This window comes from Aythya marila (genome assembly GCF_965140915.1).
Source record: "Aythya marila genome assembly, chromosome: 14".
NCBI lineage: Eukaryota > Metazoa > Chordata > Aves > Anseriformes > Anatidae > Aythya > Aythya marila.
Window position 1 is genome coordinate 7,048,878 of NC_139055.1, and position 19,951 is coordinate 7,068,828.

Consider the following 19,951-nt stretch of genomic DNA (forward strand, 5'->3'; position numbering starts at 1 on the left):
GAGAGCTGGGCTTGAAGCCCTGGTCCAGGAGGAGACCTCCTCTTGGCTTAGCACAGCAGGGAGCAGCCTGAGCCCGGCATCCTGAGCACCCACAGCAGGGGAAGGATGGTGGGGAGATGGAAGGAATACAACAGGTCTGCAAACTCACTTCGAGGTGCTGTAGGGCACTGAGCCCACTGCAAAATAACCTCTTTGCAGCTGGAGTCCTGTAAAGTAGAGCTTGGGTGCCTCTCCTTCCTACCTGATGGCTGGATGTGAACTGATAGAGCTGTCCAGGGAGAATGGGTGGGGAAGGAGTTTGCTGCTTGAGGAGGGGTGGGGGAAACCTGCCAGATTTAACCAGTTTCAAGTTAGAGCCTTGCAGCCTGGCTGTCAGAGCTCAACTGGAAAATGTTCAAGGTGCTAAGTACAAACCTCTTGCATTTTGCAAAAGATTCCGGATGTGCTGGGTTGAAATCCTGCTTTTAGAGGTTGTCCTAACTGTGCCTCAGTCCTGGTTTTGCCCCTGAATTGTGATTTCATGTAAACTAGGAAAACTCGGTTTTAGGGTGTGCTGTACTGCCCATCTCAGCTTTCCTTTTGGCTTTTAAGGAGATGAGGATGCATGCTGAGAAAGGTTGACTTTCCTAGCATTACTCCTCATCTGTATGGCTAAATGTTTTTGCCTTTGTGGTGGAAATGTGTTGCAGAGGCATAGAGCCTGTATGTGTGTTACCATGAAACCCATGCCCTTGACTTCTTTAGATATAAGAATAAGCCTCGAGAGAAGACTGCTAACTCCATTACCTGGTAAAGCTCTTTCGCAAACATTTTGTACCACTTTAATCTGTTCTATTTTCCAGACCAGAGATCTTTTTCATCTCTTCCCCTCCTCCCCAAGATCAGTAGTGAATATAATGGTAAAAAAAATTACTTTGTGCTGTCGCAATATCATTTTTCCCTCAAGAAATAATACATCGATAGCACTGCACAGTAATTTTAAAGCTTTGATTTCACCTTTGCTTATAGGAGCACTTGCTCAGTTGCTATTGCCTGTGAAGACATTTGAATGAAACTGGTAGTTACCCGTGCAGCTGGAGCCAAGCAGGGTTTGTGTGTGCGGATGTGTTACAGGTTAGTAGTTATTTAGGAGCTGGGCTCCTGCCTGGGCTTGGAATGAAACTTGGCACCTCGCATGAAGAGATGAGCAGCTTACCAACCAGCCCTGTGTGGTGGTGAACCAGCCCTGGTATTTCCCAGTGCTTCCAGCATTGCCCTGGAGCGGCAGTTCTGGAGCAAGGTAGGTGGGATTAGGAATGGGTTTTAGCCTGGGGTGGTCCTGAGGATTTTGGTGAGCTGCCATTGAAGATAAAATGTCGTGAAATTTGGTAGACGAGTAACTAGTGTGTTCTGATTTTCCTGTTAGGGAACAGACTGTGCAAGAGTAAAACTGCAAATTGTAGCCCTCAGATGAGGAAGTAAGACTTCCAGAGCATTTTATATTAATGGAAAGACTACAAATATGTTACTAATTTAAAATATCTGTTTCAAAGGCAGTAGAATGCTTTTGATAAAAGATAATGGTAAAATAGGCCTTTCCCAATGCATTGCATTTGAATTTTTTTAAAGCTTGTCAAAACATAAATCTATCTATGTAATGGCCTTGGAAGAAGCTGTTTTAATAATCAAAAAACTTCTTTTTTTCTGCTCAGAATGTTTTTTTTGAGTCAGATCGCAGGAAGCTATTGTCGTTTCTCGCATATTGTGCTTTGTGAGCAGGCTTTGTCAGGTATGTGGTCTTGTTACTTAGTCCGAGTCCTTTCACTAGTTTAAAACATGTCTTGCATAAGCAAATGTAGGAAACTCAGTATCAACAAAACCCAGGATAAAAATGAGTAATAGTTTAGCAGAGTTTACCCACTTAAAGCAGGGTATGGCAACCAGCAACACGTAGGCTGGCTGCAGGGTTAGATGACCAGGAAATAGCCAAGGTGCAGGACAGATGGCCTGCAGCTGCTAATAAGTAAAAAGCTCAGAAAAAAGGTGGTTGAGAAGTAGGCACGCAATCTTACCAGACATAGGTTAGGGTAGGATATGACCAGATGTGGTTTATACAGATGAAAATAACGTGAACTTACTGACTAACGTAATACTGGAGGAGTCTGGTGCCACAATTACATCTGTGCCGCGTGCAGGTCCCCATCAGCTGAGGCACAAACCCTCCTACAAGCTGAATTGCTGGAGGTTTTGTCTGCACTGCCTAGGAGAACTTCCTTGCTATTGATTTTTTTTTTTTTCTTTTTCTTTTGAGATTTAACTTTTGATTTTTAAATGTTATTTGCAGTTAGTCCCCCGGGGGCACCGGTTGTGTATGCTCTGCATTGTTTCATGTGCACTCTGCTGTGTCACATCTCCATTACGGTTTTTACATGTTCCTTACGTGTATAGCATTAAGTATTTTAGAGGAATGGAGTGGTTGGGTTGTTTCATTACCTAATCTCATCCTTTTTGAGTGGTTCCCTCTGCTTTCCTGGGTTCCCAGCTGCAGTCTCCACGTTGCTATCCCGCCTGTCACGGTGCGGGCTGCGGTCAGGGGAGTTGCAGTGAGCAGAAGGAATGTGCTGTGATCTAGTTAAGTTTGCATAAACAACTGAAACTGTTTTTTGCTGATGATCACTTACTAATTTGCCTGATGAAGATGACTGGTTTGGAATAAATGGACAGTGAAAATAGGTGTCCGAGAGTTCCTCTTCTGATGATGCAGCTTTACTTGGGCTTATTTAAATGATAGAGAGCCCACTGAGAAGAAGCAAGCATTCAGCACTCTAATAGCACCAGCTCATCTGAATGTAGTATAAAACTTTTTCATGTGTCTCTGGACACTCTCATTGGCACGCTTTGTCAAATTAATTGTTGTCCACGGACAGTTGTAGATATGAAGGGGTAATATCCCTGAAATTTATCTGCGTGCTGCACTGGAGTAGTTCTCCGCTTCGTCAGTGCTTTCATTTGTCTTCAGTGTTTTACAGCGTGCTGTCAGGTGGCTGTTAGTCACGGGAAGATCCCCGAGTCGTCTTGAGCTGTGTCAGAAGACGGCACGGAGCGCTTCCAGGTCTGCACCTACTGCTGCTGTGGGTGTGCGTGCAGCTGCAGCACGTCGGGACCTCGCTGCTCCTCCGGGGGCTGTGCTGTGCCAGCTCCTGCTGGTGAGGGTAACTCCGTGGCATGGGAGCAGAGCTGTGAATTCATTCCATAAATGCTTCTCCCATTTGGAACAAAGTGGTGGTTTTCTCCAGGTTCCAGATCTGTCAACAAACGCCAGTGCTGCCAGTGAATCTGAAACGTGGCGTCACAGCTTGTTCGGTACTTCCCCAGGCTGAGGGGTATTTCAGCTGCAGCATGTGGCCCCCAGATCCCTGGAATGCCTTACTCCTGACCACATTGTTGCGGGCTGCATGGGTGTCCAGTGAGTTTAGCTATGGGCAGCAGATGTCCCTAATCCAAAGGAATGACACATTTCAGCTGCTCTGAAGTAGAGAATTACTCTCCACTTACAGGCAGGCTAACACTTGGCAAAAGCTCACTACGTAGAGCACACTGAGCATGCTGCTCTGCGCTGCCAGTAAAGGATGGGCTGGGAAGTTAGCTGCCACCATAACCTACAGCAACTTGCTGAAGGTGCGGTGCTTTTTATTTTCCTCGGGTGGTGTGTCAGAGATGCAGTGCCTGCCGCTGTATTTTTTCCTGTAGTCCAGCCTAATCAAATGTCTAACCTTAACCTTTTTAATAACCTTTTTAAGTTTCTGGTGTCTTAGGAGTAGATGCTAATTGCAGGGAAAAGGCATCTGTCATACAGTCAGCGCTCCCCGATTTCCAAGTTTCACAGCTGCCATGGTGCTGATAGATGTCCCAGAGCTAAATCGGTCATCTGTAGAGAAGAATATAAATGAGAGGTGGCTTTCTCTGCCTGCCTACCCTGTGGCTGTTAAATTCCTGAAGGTCTGAACCCTGAAAGTATGCACTTGATACCCATACAGCTTCCAGTTATTGAAAGGAGGGAGCAGTTTTGGCAGCCCGTGCCCCATCTCTGGCAGCAGCGTCCCTGTTTTCCTCTCCCGCCAGGTGCTGAGCTGGGTGACACCTTTCTGTCCTACCCAGGAAGGCAGTGGCACGGCCGTTTCCATCTGCAGGACTACCTGGAAAGATTGAAGAGGAATTCCTTCGCTCTTAAATTATTCAGCCAGCATTTCAAGTATGGAGGGAATCCTAAGCCTCTGTAGACCTTGGCACAACAGCTGTGGCTGTTGGTTTGGGGATGCTGCGCTTCAGGGCTGGGCTTGATCAATGAATAGCTCCACGCCTTTCCCGAGGCATCACATCTTATGCGAAGGGAAAGCAGAGGTGGTGCTTCATCTCCCTGGGGGGCTAGGCACAGGACCTTTGCAGCAAGCCCCGCAGCGTGGCTTCCCCACCTTGCGGGTTCGTTCCTGGTTTGGCACATGCTGAGGATGCGCCCGCTGCACGGCTCCTCGTGGGGCAGGAGAGCTGACTCGGGGATCTCAGCAGCACTTTACGCTGAGCTGAGTGCTAACAAACCTTCCGGAGGTGTCTTCACCGGAGGGGAATGCATGCGTATTTTCCTGTTGTGAGCCATCGTGCCGTGCCTTCGGTGATGGGAGCTCGTTTACAGTCTGCGTCCCGATCCTTTCGCCCATATTCCCGCTGCTAACAGATTGGATCATTATTAGCTTAGTAAGAGCTCTATTAATACGACAGTTTTTCTTCTCTTAAAGATTAAAATCTTAAGGTGGTATCAGGGTTGAAGGAGTCTGTTTGAGGGCAGGAAATGATAGTCCCAGTTAACCAGCACATGGCTTTTGAGCCAGAGGTTCAGGGCGTGTGATGGATTATTTAGGAGCTAAAGGAGAGAGCAAATAGCTCATAATAAAAGTACTTACTGTAGGGCTGAGCTGGATTTCATTTTCACACTCTTCTCAATATTTTTAGCTCTTTGCAATCATATAAGTAGCGCTGCTTCTTGCAATAAGCTTTTCTGCAATAGTTTGTACACTTCGTAAAGGATATTTCAGGATTTCTGTAGCTGTATGGTTGGGAAGCGTCTTGGAAGGACCTTTCTACTTGAAATGCATTTCCTGTATCTAGTGGTGGCTTTAATCTCAAGCGGTCTCACAAAACCTGTTCTACCTATTAAATATGCAGTAAAGCTGTTCTGTTTGGTAGAAGATTGTATGTTTAAACAGCAGAAGTCCTCGTTGCTCTTGTATTTTAAAATTAAAAATTCAGCTGCCATGCTACCTTCAGATTCAGAGCCATTAGAATGGATTTTTCAGATTTATTCTTCTGATTATAATACAGAAAATTAATTGCTTTTGACTGTAAAGAATTGACCCATTCATTATTTAGGAACCTTCTTGATGGATGAACATTTTCTGCTTCCAGACCTTTAATGAAATAAAGCTGCTTTCTAAATTGATATAAAACATAATACACCCATGTCAAACAGTGGATGCACAGCACCCTTCTTTAGGGGAGAGAAAAATAAAAACACTTTGTCTAGTTTGTCTAAGTATTCAGCATACAAGTTGTGGAGTCGGCTGGGAGAAAACAGGATTAACTTGCTCGAACTGCATTTAAAATAATATAATTTGGTAATTTTAAAAGGAGGATGTACCAGTTTCTTAAAATGTTCTGGCGGTGCAGAATACCACTCTAGTTCTGCGTGCGTGTGCCACATATTGGAGAGATGACCTTGTGTTGGGCTCGAGATGGACGGCCAGACACAGCTGTGGTCTCCGCTCAGCTCCTTGCTGTGCTTGCGATGCCGGTTCAGAAGCTCTCAAATGATTTGTGTGTATTTAAGTCTTGGGTCTCATCCTTTTAACAGGTTAAGAAAGATGAAAAAAAAAAAAGAATTTGTAAGACCGTATTGGTTTAAAACAGCAGAAGAACTAAAATATTTTGGTTACCTTTAAGCCTGGAAGTGTTTGCTGAGTGCCCTCAGTAGCCAAACCTCTTCAGTCATTCAGCACAGAAATAAAGGCAGAATTCAGTGCATGAGGCAATTGTAGTCAGTTTTTGTTTCATGGGATAATTCCCAGAGCACAGGGCTCTCGATGTCAAATATGACAGGTAAAGCTTTTTAATAGTACAACTGTTTTCCTACTACCTAATGGCAATGAAACTGTTGACAGGGAACAACTTAATAAAGACCCTTTCCTCATGAACATAACTTGAGGCTTTTATGGGCAGATGAAGGTTTGTGCCGAGCCCTGTCCCTGCCCTGCACGCCTGCTGGGAGGAGGCGGGCGGCGCTCGCCTGGGTGTGCTTCAGCTCCCAGTCCGTTTGTGCAGTCCTCTCTGGCCAGATTCTGGAGTCTCAAATTTTTTTTGCAGTTGTCTTAACACAGCCTACGTTTAAAAGCTAGCTGCTAGGGATGTTGGTATTTCCTTGTTACTAATTGGTTTTAAGAGTTTTGCATAGTATTTTCTGAGCATCGTTTTTTTCCTCTTACGCATCCTGCCTTTCCCTGTGAAAGCAACTGGCTTTGCATTTTAGAAAGATGGCCTTTGTCTTAAAATTGGTCTCTTTGAATGTTTAAGAAAATAGGCTTATCATGTGCTGCTTTGAAGTATGAGAAGGATTTGAGGAGTGGTTAGCCAGCTGGCATTGAGAACCTAGGAGAATTTGTTGTAGCCAAACCTTTTGCACAAGGAAAATGCAAATGCAGCTCAGGCTCAGTCACTAAACTGACTTTAGCAGGCAGTTCAGTGTGTGTAGTCACCTTAGAACATCCTGAAACTCCTCCTTTTTCAGCTGTTATATCAAGTCTGTTGGGTTGTGTCTGCAAACTTGTCACTTGCCTACGTGAGAAATTTCCCTCGTGCTGTTGAAGCGCCGCTCCTGTTCATTACAGGAGCCCACATAAAGGACACTCGTCAGGGAGGTGCAGGCCATGTGCTTCCTGGGCTGCTGCAATTCAAAGCCAGGGCGACGTGCTGCTCGTTTGACATCTCTAAGTGGTAGGGGTCTCTTGTCCCTGCACATCTCCTGGCAGGGCACGGCGGTCCCCCTGGACCTGCTGCGCCCCAGCTGCTGCCCCACCAGGGACTGAGGGTCCACGCTCCTTCCCCTGCTGTATGAGCAACTCCTGCTAGTCAAGAGGCATTCAGGCTGAGAAGAGCTCTGCTTCCTGCAGGGAAGCAGCAAGGGCCGTGTGTGCTGCAGTTCCAGCAAATGGGCCAGCTCAGACCTGGCATGGAAAATGTTGAGGCGCTCTGAGACCCGAGGGATGTAGGCAGCACTCAGTGTAAGACAGCTTTGGGCACCTCTATTTGGAAAAGGAGGAAGAAAGAGGCGAGTTCAGTTTTACAGTATACACAATTTTAATAACAAAATCTTTCTGTACACTGCACTTTTTTTTTTTACTCCATTTTGCTCCGTTACTCGTACCCCCTCCCACCAGGAATCGGCTCGTTAACCGTAACTTAATTACAGTGCGCATAGGACTCTTAATCTCTGGTTGCCACGCTGGTAGAATAGTTCACTCACTAATGTTTTCATGATGGTGAAAAGAAAAAGTGTGGTGTTTTCTGTCTTTTTTTAACAAAAGAGTAGTTGAAGGCTAGCAGTTTCAGTGTGTACATCACAGGTGCACAAGCCACATGGTGTTTTGCTCTTAAATCACACAAGTTTTGCCCTGTCTGAGGCCAGATTATATCCATCAAAGCTTCTGTCACCTCTCCCTAGATCTCTCTCTCGGAAGGTTTTTATACCAGACACGAAGTGCTGTGTTTCCAGCTGACTCTGAGATGATCTCCAGGCATCCCGCTGGCATGGTGCTTAAAAAGCCTGGCACCGCTTTTGGTGCATGGGACTGCAGCGCAGAGGGGCACGGGGAGGGAGGGAGGGAGGAGCTGCTGCTGGGCACTGCCACTGGGTTTTGCTGCTGTACCCTTGCTTGTTCTTCTTTCTGGGGCAGGAGATGTGCCATGTACCTTCCTGAACTCTAATTTTTATGGAAAGCTGAAGATGAAGCTCAGCTTTCTGGGTAGGTTTCATAGGTCTGAACAGATGGATTTTAATAGCTGTGCAGCTCGCAAAATTAAATCAACTTTATTTCTGTGCTACTTTAATGAAAATAAACTCAGGCACATTAAAAAACAAGCACATAGTGCAGATTTCTGATTAAAGCCACCGGATGTTTCTGTTGCACGTGTCAGCAATAGGGGGCTGTCTTCCAGGGACGTCATGGGACGGGAGCTGAGATGCTGGGGATGCGGGCAGGCTGGGCCTAGCTCTGCAAAATCGGGTAACTTCTGCTTGGGGGAAAAGCAAAACAACCAAATATGGATAGGGTGGCGTGAATCGTGCTTCCTTCTGATAGGAAACGGGAGCTCTGCTGCCACTGGCAGAGGAGCCCTTCAGTCGGAGGCTCAGCGCTCACCCGTTTTACTCCTGATCAAGTAATTCCTAGTTGTGTGCGTTTAAAGGATGATCTAATGCAGAGCGACTAACGAGAGGGGAGCTGAAAGCATTAATTCAGACCTGTTCCAACACGATGACTCAAAAATGGAGCTTGTGCTGCTGGGTTTGCATTTCACTGACACAAGGGTGGGGAGGAGGAAGCGGGGGAAAGCAGGGAGGCTGGAGGAGGTCTCTGGGTGGGACAGGCAGGAGCAGGGGAACGAGTTTTCCTTCCTAAAAGGCCCTGAAGGCTTGAAGATGCTGTGCCAGGAGGTGGTGAGGCACCTGTAGTGCCACTTAGGATGGTAGAAACTGAGGCTGTAGAACAGATGATATTTGGGGAGGACAATTTAACAACCTCTTGTCATCAGGCAGCGCTCATACAGGAATGCCGATAACTGAAGCCAAATCATCCTGGTTCCCGTTCCCTAAACAAGGCAATTATTACAATCCCTGCTTTGGAAGAGTCACAAGCCATTGCGAACGGAAGACAGTGACTTAAAAATGAATAAATGAAACAAAAACTAACAGCCTCTTGTGGTGCCCTGGTGTAGGATGATGGCTTTCCCTGCAGTTTGCTGTCCCTCCCAAGGGACTTCCAGTTGACTTTGCTGCTCATGTTTGACATCCCGTGGGTTTTGTTGTACCCGTTACCCTAAACATAATGGTTATGGACTGACTTTATTTATGCCTGGAACCTGGCTACAAGTGGTTTGGGAAATGGCAGATGTGAGCCATGGTATTTGGGTACGAGGGGCTTACAGTTGGGATGGGACGCAGAAGAGGATTGACCCAGCACTGCCTGTTGGCTGGAGCACCTGTCAGTACTCTTGGGCAGAATTACAAGGTGCTAAGGATGGAGAGGGCTTTGGGGGAGTTGGGAAGGCACCTCCTGGGCGCCCTGGTGGAGGAGGGTTGGGTTGGTACCTTTCAAACCGCCCTGCAGGGTGGCTGGGCAGGGAGCAGCAGGGCGCAATTCCCTCCAGCACGCGGCTGGGGGCACCTGGCTCAGTATGGACCTGCTGGGAGGAGCTGGAGGAGTAAGATCGTTAGGCTGCCAGCATAATTAATGAGCTCAGTCCTAACTCTGTCTCTGCTGGTGCCTACGTGGAAATCACTCCCCAGAGCATCTGCTCCCCTGTTCCCCAGCACAGAGCGTGGGGACGGCTGGCACGAGGCGAGGGGCTGGCGCTGCACGTGGTCTGCCCAGGCCAGAGGGAAGAGCAGCGAGCTCTTGCTCCTGGTGAGGAATGAAGCAAGGCTCTCCGCAAGCAGCTACATGCACAAAGTTTTTGTGTCTGTCACCTTAGGTCCGGCCTTTTGGATCTCGTGGGATTTTATCATAGGGAATATTCCCTCATTGCCCACCTGTCTCGCCAGATTTATTGTACTAAAATCAGGAATTGACTTCCTAGAAGGGATGCAAATTGGCTCATCGTGTTATAAACAGTTAAGGGGGTTCAAAGTTGTCTTATGGAAAACCACAGTCTTCACTGAACCTCTTCTATTAAAGTACAGAGTCACAGGAAGTAAACAAAAATATTTGTTTTATAATAAGGGCACTGTATGTAAAAGTAAAGTGATGCAAATTAATATCTTCAAAACCAGTAATTGAAAAAACCTTTATGTAAAATCTGAACAGAAGTCACACTTATCTTGCTATAATTGCCTTGGACGAATTCATTTCACAATAAAACATCAAACTGTTGTATAATTGCACCCTAAATACCTCACTAAGTGGTAATACAGATATATAAAAGCAGAGTGAAATAGCAAACAGATTTTTATGCAGTGATTTTCTGTTTAAAAAGTTTGCAGAATAGTTTAGTACAACACAATTAGCATACTGTAATTACTGATTCGTTCAAGGTATGTCAACACCGTGAGGAATTTCTCTTCATCTGTGTTTGCTGGTAATCGTTTAACACTGCAGCATTGGACACAACACGGTTTTTAGTTATACATACATGTATATATATACTTAAAAAAAATAATAAGCCGTCCCTCTGGTCCTTTGAACTTTGGTTAGGATGTTTACAATATTTGAGCAGTTGACTTAAAAATAATGTCATCCTGTGCAGCCCCCCCGCCCGCCCACCCCCGTGGCATCTCTGTACCACTGTCGCTGCATAGATCTGCTAATATTTACATATAATTTCAGAATATATTATAAATAGCAGTATGGTACTTCTGGCTGAAGAAATCAAATTGCTCCTTAGGAACGAGGTGCGTGTGTGTCTATATATATTTATATATGATTTTTAATGGCATCCTAGTTTAGGTTCTGTCCCGTATCAAGTAAGAAACGAAGCATTTTTCAGTGAACTATTCTATAAACTAATTATATCGTCCTAACTTATCAGAAGGTACACGGTTCTGAATTGGTAATTACCTTGAATTTTGGAAGAGGAGGACAAGTGAGAGCTTATATTACAGGGGCTAATTCTGTCTCCAGAGAAACCAGCGGAGTTAGTGCATGAAAATAGCTTCCAGGCAAGAGGAAGCCTCAGCCGGGGGGGCAGCGGGGGGACAAAGAGAGGTTTCTTCCTTCCTTCCCTCTCTCTTAACCTCGCAGTTGATATTTACTTTTCATTAAGAAAAACTTGCATCAAGGGTATTTACACATGAAAAGGTGTGGAAATGTTTGTTCATAGGCGTGAGTAATGAGGCTGAATTCATGAAAAGCATTACCCAGTCAGACCAGAGATCCAATGCAATTTAAATGCCTTTAATATTTAGAATCGATCACATCGTACCGAGCCTTCCTAATTGAGCCACGCTGGCTACTTTGCAAGCGCCGGGAGAGTCATCCTGATTAATTTGTGATCGTGTGAACCGCTCCTGTCTGTGTTTGCTGTGAGCTTTAGCAAGGTACGTTTAAGCAAGCCAAACTATGAATATGGAGGTAGGAAAACTGTAGTTAAAATAAATTCACCGGTCCCCAATGCATCGAAATCCCCACCTGAACATCTGTTACTTTTTTTTTCCCCCTCCCTTCTCCCCTTTTTACTCTCGAGTGGAAATGATCAGAGGAGGAAAACCTTCCTCCAAGTCTGCCTTTTAAAGTGAGCTGAGCCAGCTGGGATGTTTGGGATCGTACAGCTGCAGGCGAACAAATGCAGTGTATGTTCCTCTGCAGATCTCTGTGCAGATACCCAATCTCCTTCCACTCGGGCTGTTTTCATTAGAAAAAGTAGAATATGGAGACTCCGGTATAAATGTTTACACACAGTCATAGAATTACATAACATGAAACATTGTACATAGTTTGAGGTGAGCATCTTTTTAGACTCTTAAACATTAGGAGTGCAAGTTGAATGTAATCATTGCTTCTTTAACACTGAAAATATTATGGATTTATTTTTTAAAAAAACTTAAAAATACTGCACCACTCCATAAACAATGCTTCCATTAAGTAGCTTGGAAAATTAGGCTTTATGTCAACATTTGTAAAAATTAGAATCTGATGTAGGTCCCCTACAATTTTAAAATAGGTTACTTATCTGGTTTAATTTTTGATGGCATGTAGGTATTATACTTCACATTCTTTGTATGGCAGCTGCTGACACTTGCATTGTCCATAGCCATTAATGATGATGAAGGGTCCTTCGTGGGTGGGTTCGTATTCATTATACGGTCCTTGGTCTGACATATTTGCCATATGTAGCCGTGTTTGGGATCGGAGTTGCCTGTGGTTTTGAATCATTGAGCACTGCCTAATTCTTCTTAATGTGGGAGGGCAGCATTTCCTGGAGATGAAGACTATAAAAATGATAAAAAAGAAAGAAAACAATAAAGCCATTGTCCCTGTAATTACCCTTTGAGTGAAGATGGCATTGTTTGGCTCCGGGAAAGGTTCTTCGGTGGTGACGACCATGCCTGCCGTGGTTGGAATTTCTTTGTCTCCCATATGGAAATTAGAGGAGCTTATTCTTTTTGTGTACTCGGTGGTGGGGACCGCGGAGGTCGGAGCCGCGGACGTAACCCCGGCCGATAAATTCCAGCAAAGCTGAAAGCCGTGCACGGCGTCCAGGATGTCCTCTCCCTGGGTGTGGTCGGGGCTGTGGCAGAGGATGGGGTGCTCCCAGCGGCCGCGGAAGCCGCTCAGCCAGGTGGCCAGGGCGCAGATCTTGGGGCTGCACTCCCACAGATTGCCCGAGAGGCCCACGGTGGTGAGGGACGGGAGCGAGCCGAGGATCTTGGAGTCCAGGGTGGTCAGCTTGTTGTTATCCATGAGCAGGGTCTTAAGGTTAGGCATAGTTTCAAAAACCGTGAGGTCGATGGCTTTGATCTCGTTTCCAGTCAAATCGAGCTTTTCTAAGGTGCCCCAGGTCCACTCCATCCCACACGTCAAGTTGCTAATTTTGTTCCACTGCAAGAAGAGCGTGTGCAGGCTGCTCAGCCGGAGGAAATGAGCAAAATTAATCTTTGTCAGCTGGTTGTGCTCTAGGTGAAGCTCCCTCAGCTTGATTAATCCTGCAAATCCATTGCGAGCCAAACTTCGCAAGCGGTTTGTGCTCAGATCCAGGAACTCGAGGCTACGGCAGTCCCAGAACAGGCGGACGGGGATCGTCCGCAGGGAGTTGGAGCGCAAATGCAAGGTCTGCAGCTTGCGGAGGCCGTAGAGCAGCTCGGGGTGCAGAGAGGACAACTGATTAAAAGAGAGGTCCAAATTCTGCAGGTTAAGCAGCTGGCTAAAAGTTGTGTTTGGCAAATGAAAGATTTTGTTGGAACTTAAGACTAATTCCTTAAGTTTATATAGTCCTTGAAAAGAATCTTCTCTGACTGTTGCAATTTGATTATGATCTAAGTGAAGCCAAGTAAGTTGACTGAAGCTTGCAAATTGATCCCTTTCAAGTTCAGTAATAAAATTGTGCCTCAGTGACAAACCTAGAGAGCCCTTTTCAGTGGTGTTTGGCACTGAGTGAAACCCCTGAGAGTCACAGTAAAAGAGCAGCTTCTCACAGCGACATTTTGGTGGACAAGCCATGCCCAAGGCAGGCAGCATTTTTAAAACCATACTCATTGCATATAGTGCTGCCAGCATACGAGCCCCTAATGGCCACTTGAAATGTAAGCCTGCAGAATATAATTTAGGAAAACAACAAGATAGGATATCCTTATCAGTATACTTTGAACATCACGGTGGAAGATTTCACTGCAGATAACATTTCCATGCATTTCCGAAAAGCTTACTCTAAATGCAAGAAACAACTTACTACTAAGCACAGCATACTCGGATATTACACTTAGGATGAGCCTTTAGCGCTATCACGGAGGATTACAGCGGCACGATCGGAAAACATTTCTTTCACAAGGTTCACTTCAGCAAAACGTGCGTTAGCACCTAGCTGCTGCTGTAACACACAGCCGATCATTCATTTAAAAGGTAGAGAGAAAGGCATACACTTACCCATTCTTTTGAGTACATTGGAGGTTGCATTCAGTCGTAGTTTTAGACTCAACGCAGTGAGTCTGTGAAAGGCTCTAATGTAAGATAGCCTTTGAATAATTTACTGCGTTTTAGGGTCCTTTGATATTAGTGCAAAATTGAATCCACGATGCTCTCTTGGAATATTCCTTTTGAAATCGCTGGCTTGATCTCCTCTGACAGGTCTGTAATTTTAAAATCGATGCTTAATACAAGTTTTCTTCCTCTGTGGCTGCTCAGCTGTTTAATTGAAGCTCACGTTTTCTTTTTCCGCAGCTGTGGGTTCCTTTAGTCCTAACTTGTTGATGGCAGATGGGTGGCTTATTGCTGAGAGAAGCTCCTGGAGTAGCATGAGTGCATTTACTGAAAAGCTTTTCAGGGAAGCGGTACAAGAATGGGTTTGCTTATGCGCTGCGACCACACAGGACTGTATATAGGCTGACGTCACCTGGTGACGTTCCTTTTGTTTGGGTTTTCCAGAAGCTTTGCTGTTTTAAAGCATTGTGCTGCATCCTGTGATCGCGTTAAAGACCACTGATGGAGGGGGAGAAAAATCAACTGTAGGAGTCCTTCGTCCCCGCGATGCGAGGCAGGGGAGAGCCTTGCACCACCCCGCTCCCCCCCGCACCCTCGCTCGATTCAGCCGGCGCTGGGAGCAGCGCAGAGCTGCGGCTGGGAGCGCCTCGCCGCTAGCTGCTGCCGGCTGCCTGTTAAACCTGGCTGCGGGAAAGCAACTTTTGGATGGCGAGTGCACACGGTGTGAATAGGGGATGCTGATTAGCACCGGCCTCTCGGGGAGGTGAGAGGGATCTGGCAGCCCGGAGCTCCGCAGAACAACAGCCTGCGTGCGACCGGGGTCCCTGCAAAAGTGGGAAAGGGGGAGAGAAAGAGCACTCCTCTAGGGGAAGCTGCCATGTCGGGAAGTGCAGCACACGTCCCCGGAACAAAGGACGGGAGCTAATGTTTCAAATGATGGGAAATTTCTGGAAAAAAAGGAAAGCTGGCGGTAGAGCACAGGAAAGAACTTAATTGGAATCCAGCTTGACAGCACGCAGTTACAAAACTGGGAAATCTTTTCTCTTTTTTTTCCCCCTTTTATTCCCACAAGCCCTGACTCCTGGGCTCGCTTGTTGCTGGGCACTGGAGCGTAGGGGAGCGAGTTGGGAGCCTGGCATTCCCAGCTGGGGCTCGGAGCAGTTTGAGGGCTTCCTGGCAGTCCCCCTGCACCCCGGGAGCAGGGGCACGGTGCCTTAGCAGCTCGCGGGGTGGGTGCAGGAGCTGGCGGGCAGCGTGCGCGCTGTCGAGCCGAGATGCATTTGCAGAACCCGTGACCCTGCAAAGCTGGCGGCACGGCCCAGTTCCTGGCTGCTGGTCCCAAATTTCCCCGGTCCCTTTATCCCCAGCGAGCTCTCCTGCGGGACAGCTGGCACCGAGGGGTGTGTGAATAGACGGCGTCGGGGCTGTCTGGGGGTTTTAGGATTTGGGGGCGAGCAGCAGCCATTCGGAGAGGCTGCCCTGGCCTTGACTTGCTCTGGGTGAGCCGGGGGTGTCAGCTTCCTGCTGCCAGCGCCTCGGAGCAGCTCTCATCTTTTACTCTTGTCTTTTATTTTCACCTTGAGATGTAAAGCGACGGTGCGACGCGAGGCACTTGACGATGTTTGCTCTGTAGCAGCGAGGGATCATTTATGACCTCGGGACTGGGATGAGCTGAGAATAACAAACTGCCCGTGCTGACAGGGGGAGATGATGAATTGTCAGAGGAGGTCTTAGAAGAAAGCAGCCATTTACCTTTGTTATTAAACTTTGGCTCTTAATTTAAACTCAGACTTCTCGTTTTCTGCCTGCTTCTTCTCCCTTCTGTGTCCCACAGCACAACTAACCCACACTGCCTGCAGCACCTGCGTTCTGTGGCATTGTCCCTTCCAGAGCATGCCTGAGGAGGAAGCATTAGGTGAAGTGGAGGCATGGAGAAAGGTGAACTGCTTAAAAACAAGGGAAACCCCAAACAAAAAAACACCCCGGGAAAATAATTATCTTTAATGATAAATCAGCAAATGCTAGGTAAATGTACTGAATCGCACCGTCATGGTAACTATTCTCACATTTGCTGCAGACTGAAAGAAACACACACAAAGAAGTTGCACAAACCTATTCAAAGAGTTTCTCCGTGGTTAACATTCACTGTGCAAAAAATATGCAAACTGAAATCCAGCCTGAGCCGCCAGCTGTCTTGTGGGACTACTGCAGCAATGTACCTGTAGCTGTGCTTCTCACAGCGCTAAGCTGGTGCAAAACCCTGATTTGAAGCCTTGATTTGAATTTTAATAACGCCTAAATGCGATAACACGATATTTAAAATAACGTTCCAAGGGTGTAATTTAATAAAATGAAAAGAGCTCGGAGATCAAAGGTGGTTACTCTCCTGTGCCACTCTTCCCATTATTCCCAGGAGGCTGAGTTTAGGTAACTTTTGGAAGGGTTCTGCTTTTTTGCATTGCTGCCTGGTGGTAGGTTCCTCCCACGTGAAGATTGTGTAATCTGGCACGGAGTTAAGAGTTAGTGTTCAAACACGGTAAGTTGCTTCCTTTCTGAAGCTCTCAGTTCTTTGGCCCGTAACCAAACAAGGGCTATTTAGCACCTTGCCAGCAGGTTTCCTGTTTGGGAAACAGTTAACGCGAACTTTATGGGCGCTTTTCTCAGCAAAACATGTTTTTATGCACGCTTGTCGTGAAGTACCAGCTATTACCGAAAGCACACATCTGATTCTTTTTTAAATCCGAAACTCTGTGCTGATATTCGCGTTGTGCCTTGGGAGCTGCCTGGGGTGTCAAGGTGCAATAGGCTGGGAAGAAACTCCAGCTGCCTGCAGAGTTCACACCGTTGCATTTCTTCGGAGACTGCAAACTCGCTTGCGTGCTGGGGAAAGCCACGTACGAGTGCCATCTGGAGCCTCCCGCCAGAACAGGCGCTTCGAGGTGACAACCAAAATCCTCACGTGTAGCACCCAAGAGGGAAAATGGGGGAAAACCAGCTTGTTCTCGAGCATAAGCGTGCTCGGACCAAATGCCTCTCTCGGGGGCTTCTCCCTTGCCCTGCTCGCTGCCCAGCAGTGGAGCTGGTTTCCCTGCTAGATGCGCGCGCTCACAAAGTAGAGCTGCACCCCGAGGCCAGCAGTGTCATTTCGTTAGGCTGACATCTTGTGGAAGCCTTCCTAGCATATTGAGTACAACAAATGAGCTAATTTGACTCGATGGAGATGTGGGCTGGGCGACCTCCTTGCGCTGTTGGCATGGAGGAGATGCCATGCAGCCCCCGTGTTTTGGGGAGCTGTGGTGGAGCTGCAGGAGACTCTGCATTCGTGTCCATAAGGAACTGGGACATGTTCCTGTCTCCTCGGCCGTCAGGTATCAGATAGGTGAACGCTGCTGGAATTCACGCATCATGCTTCGGTGCTTACCCTTCCTGGTCTTGAATCAGCACTGTTGCATCTGGAATTTGTTTGCAGCCCTGCTATGGGGGTAATGAAGGAGTACGGGCGGTCATCCTTCGTAGCCATGCAATTAGGCGAGGCGTCAAGGTGAAAATTAAGCATGTGACAAACGTGAATCCGAGCACTACATCTTAATGCCTCGCCACCAAGCCCTGCTTCAGCGGCCGCACGCTGATGTACAACTTCCCCCGCCTGCCCAGAGGAAGGTTTGCCAAGCGCACATTTGTCACTTGTTCAATCACAGCCATTAACCATGGTGCTGCCTGCTCTACCAACAGGGTAGAAGACAATTTGGAGATTACCTGAAGCAGAAATCCCTCTGTGAATGACCTTTTTTTAATTTGGGTAGAGCAGCATGAGGGATGGCTGTGGGGCAGGGGGCACCGGTCCTCAATAGCTCCCCGGTCTTAGGTGAAACTCCGAGATGAATAATGGAAGTTTTTGATATTTAGCTATAAAAACATGGCTGCATAACTGCGTCGTAGGACGTGCACTGCTGATCCTGGTCGCTTTAAGATAGCGTTCATTTACTACCACCGCCGTGCTCTCCGTTTTTACATTTGTGAATCAGTTGAGGTTGGATTTTAACGTTAGTAGCTGCAGGAAAAACTTGTTTGGGGTTTTGTTTCTGAGTCAGATGGCAGGCCTACAAAGGGAATGCTTTGTTGAGTTAGTGATTCCACTTTGCCTCCTTGTATACAAATCCCCTTTCTTTGCTTTAAGCAATTAAAAAAAAAAAAAATAGAGGGGATAGCTGCGTGAGCTGGAACAGCAAGGATGTGACAGGGAGTGCTTGTGTTGCTTCCCAAGCAGCCTAGCGATGGTGGTGGGAGAGCAAAAAATGACGGGGTGAGGGAAACGTGCAATTTTTAATGCCAGTTCTAGCCTTTTTTATGAAGATCTGATTTAAAAGAAAGTAAATTTGCCACGTGGCTAAGCTAGTTACCCGTTGTACTGGACAGCACGGTGGTGTCATGATGCAAAATGAGTGGCGTGGTCAGCGTGACCCCATGAAACCCACTGAATCTGTCAGCTGCTGCCGGCACCGCTGCCTGCGGAGCTTGTGATCCCCTCAGAGATAGCAGCACGCCGTGCTGGATAGCCAACAGTCCCCAGCAATCCCAGCAGCAGCCTGAATATTCAGGGTTTGCCGTTGTCAGTCCTGATCCCGTGCGTAGAAGCTGCTTGCTGGGAGATGTTCCTCTCCGTGGCATCAGGGGGCTTCTGAGGAAGTTCAGGCTAGGAACAAGGGCCAAGTTTTTAATAGCAAGAGTAATTGGTTACTGGAACAAATTACCCAGAGGTGCTGAGCACTCACTTGGAGCCTTTAAAGCGTGATTTATTGCTGTAGAGCCCAGCTTAAAGCGGGAATTGTTGAGCCGTAGGGTGGAACCCGGGGGTGAAATTCATGGGGCTTGGACAAGGTGATCAGCATGGCCAAGGAGGGTGCGTAACTCCTCCAGGTGCTGTCGAGGGTCAGAGCAGCCAGTGTCCTGGCTCCACTCAGACTTTATGGGGTGCACGTGGCCCCACAGCTAGCGTGCTGTGTTTAATTGTATGCAAATAATACGTATATATTAAAAAAAGCCAAGCAACTTTAGACTGGCACAACTTGACATCCTTGTCTTCAGGCCAGGGCCTCGCTTAGAATTGGTTTGGTGGTTTCGGGTGGGAATGACACAGGTCCCCTCTGTGCAGCTGCAGAGGGGTGTTTGGTGTTCGTCCCGTGCTCCTGCCCCTGCCCCAGCCCTAGGGAAGGTGTGGGGTTAGCAGCTGACTCAGGAGGTGCTAAATTACCGCGGCTCAATTAGCGGGGTGGTTGGTGTTGTGACTGTCCCAAGTGCTCTTAATTCTTTCTGACGAGCTTCTGTGCTAAAATTTCTGAATGCCAACAGGATGGAAATAAAGCAGAGCTGCCTTGCTTGAATGTGCTGGGTTGGGATTATACAGCTACTTCTGTGTTAGTACATGGCGCGGCTTAATAGGAACAGATCAACGGCATGAAATTGGAGCTGCCTGGGCTCTAATGTATGCGTTGCACGCTTTTCAGGGCATTTTATGTAGGGCTGGCTGTGGTCAGGTCTCATGAACTGAACATCCATTAGTGGAAGCCATCTCCTAGTTTCCTTTCATCCGAAAGGGACCCAGACCTTGCGCGCCGAGGCTGCTCCGTGCTGTGAAGCCGGGGACGGCAAAGTGGAAGCGATCGGTGGATTCACATCAAAAGCGTGCTCCTGCCTCCCGTTCAGATGGTAATGCAGGGGCACCCAGGGAGAAGTAAAATGGCACTTTGTGGAGCAGCCGAATGTTTGGCTTTCTGTTTAATGGACGAGTATATATCTCGTCTCCAAAGGTGCGCCTGGAAAAAATGCCCAGGCGTACTGGGGTGGATGCTCGGGGTTCATTAAAATGGTTGTGCTGCAGGGCTGTTAGAGCATATGGAGCAGGGGCAATCACAGGTTTGTGACTCCTAGCAGGATGTCAGTTTGTTTGGTGACACTGGGCAGATTTCAGTCGTTTCAGGTGGCTTGGTGGCTGCAAGGAGCCCTCTGCCTGCCCCGGGGCG

General features: G+C 47.3%; 2 protein-coding genes across 2 annotated transcripts in view; one reads left to right on the forward strand and one right to left on the reverse strand.

Moving 5' to 3' along the window:
• Positions 1–19,951, forward strand: part of CTNNA1 (catenin alpha 1) — a 112,439-nt gene that overhangs the window by 43,988 nt on the left and 48,500 nt on the right. The gene's annotated exons all lie outside the window — the stretch shown is intronic.
• Positions 11,997–13,601, reverse strand: LRRTM2 (leucine rich repeat transmembrane neuronal 2; the record flags this gene model as incomplete). The annotated part of the gene is made up of 1 exon (XM_082771672.1): positions 11,997–13,601. A coding segment is annotated over one exon (1,605 nt), but the record flags the coding sequence as incomplete, so codon positions are not given.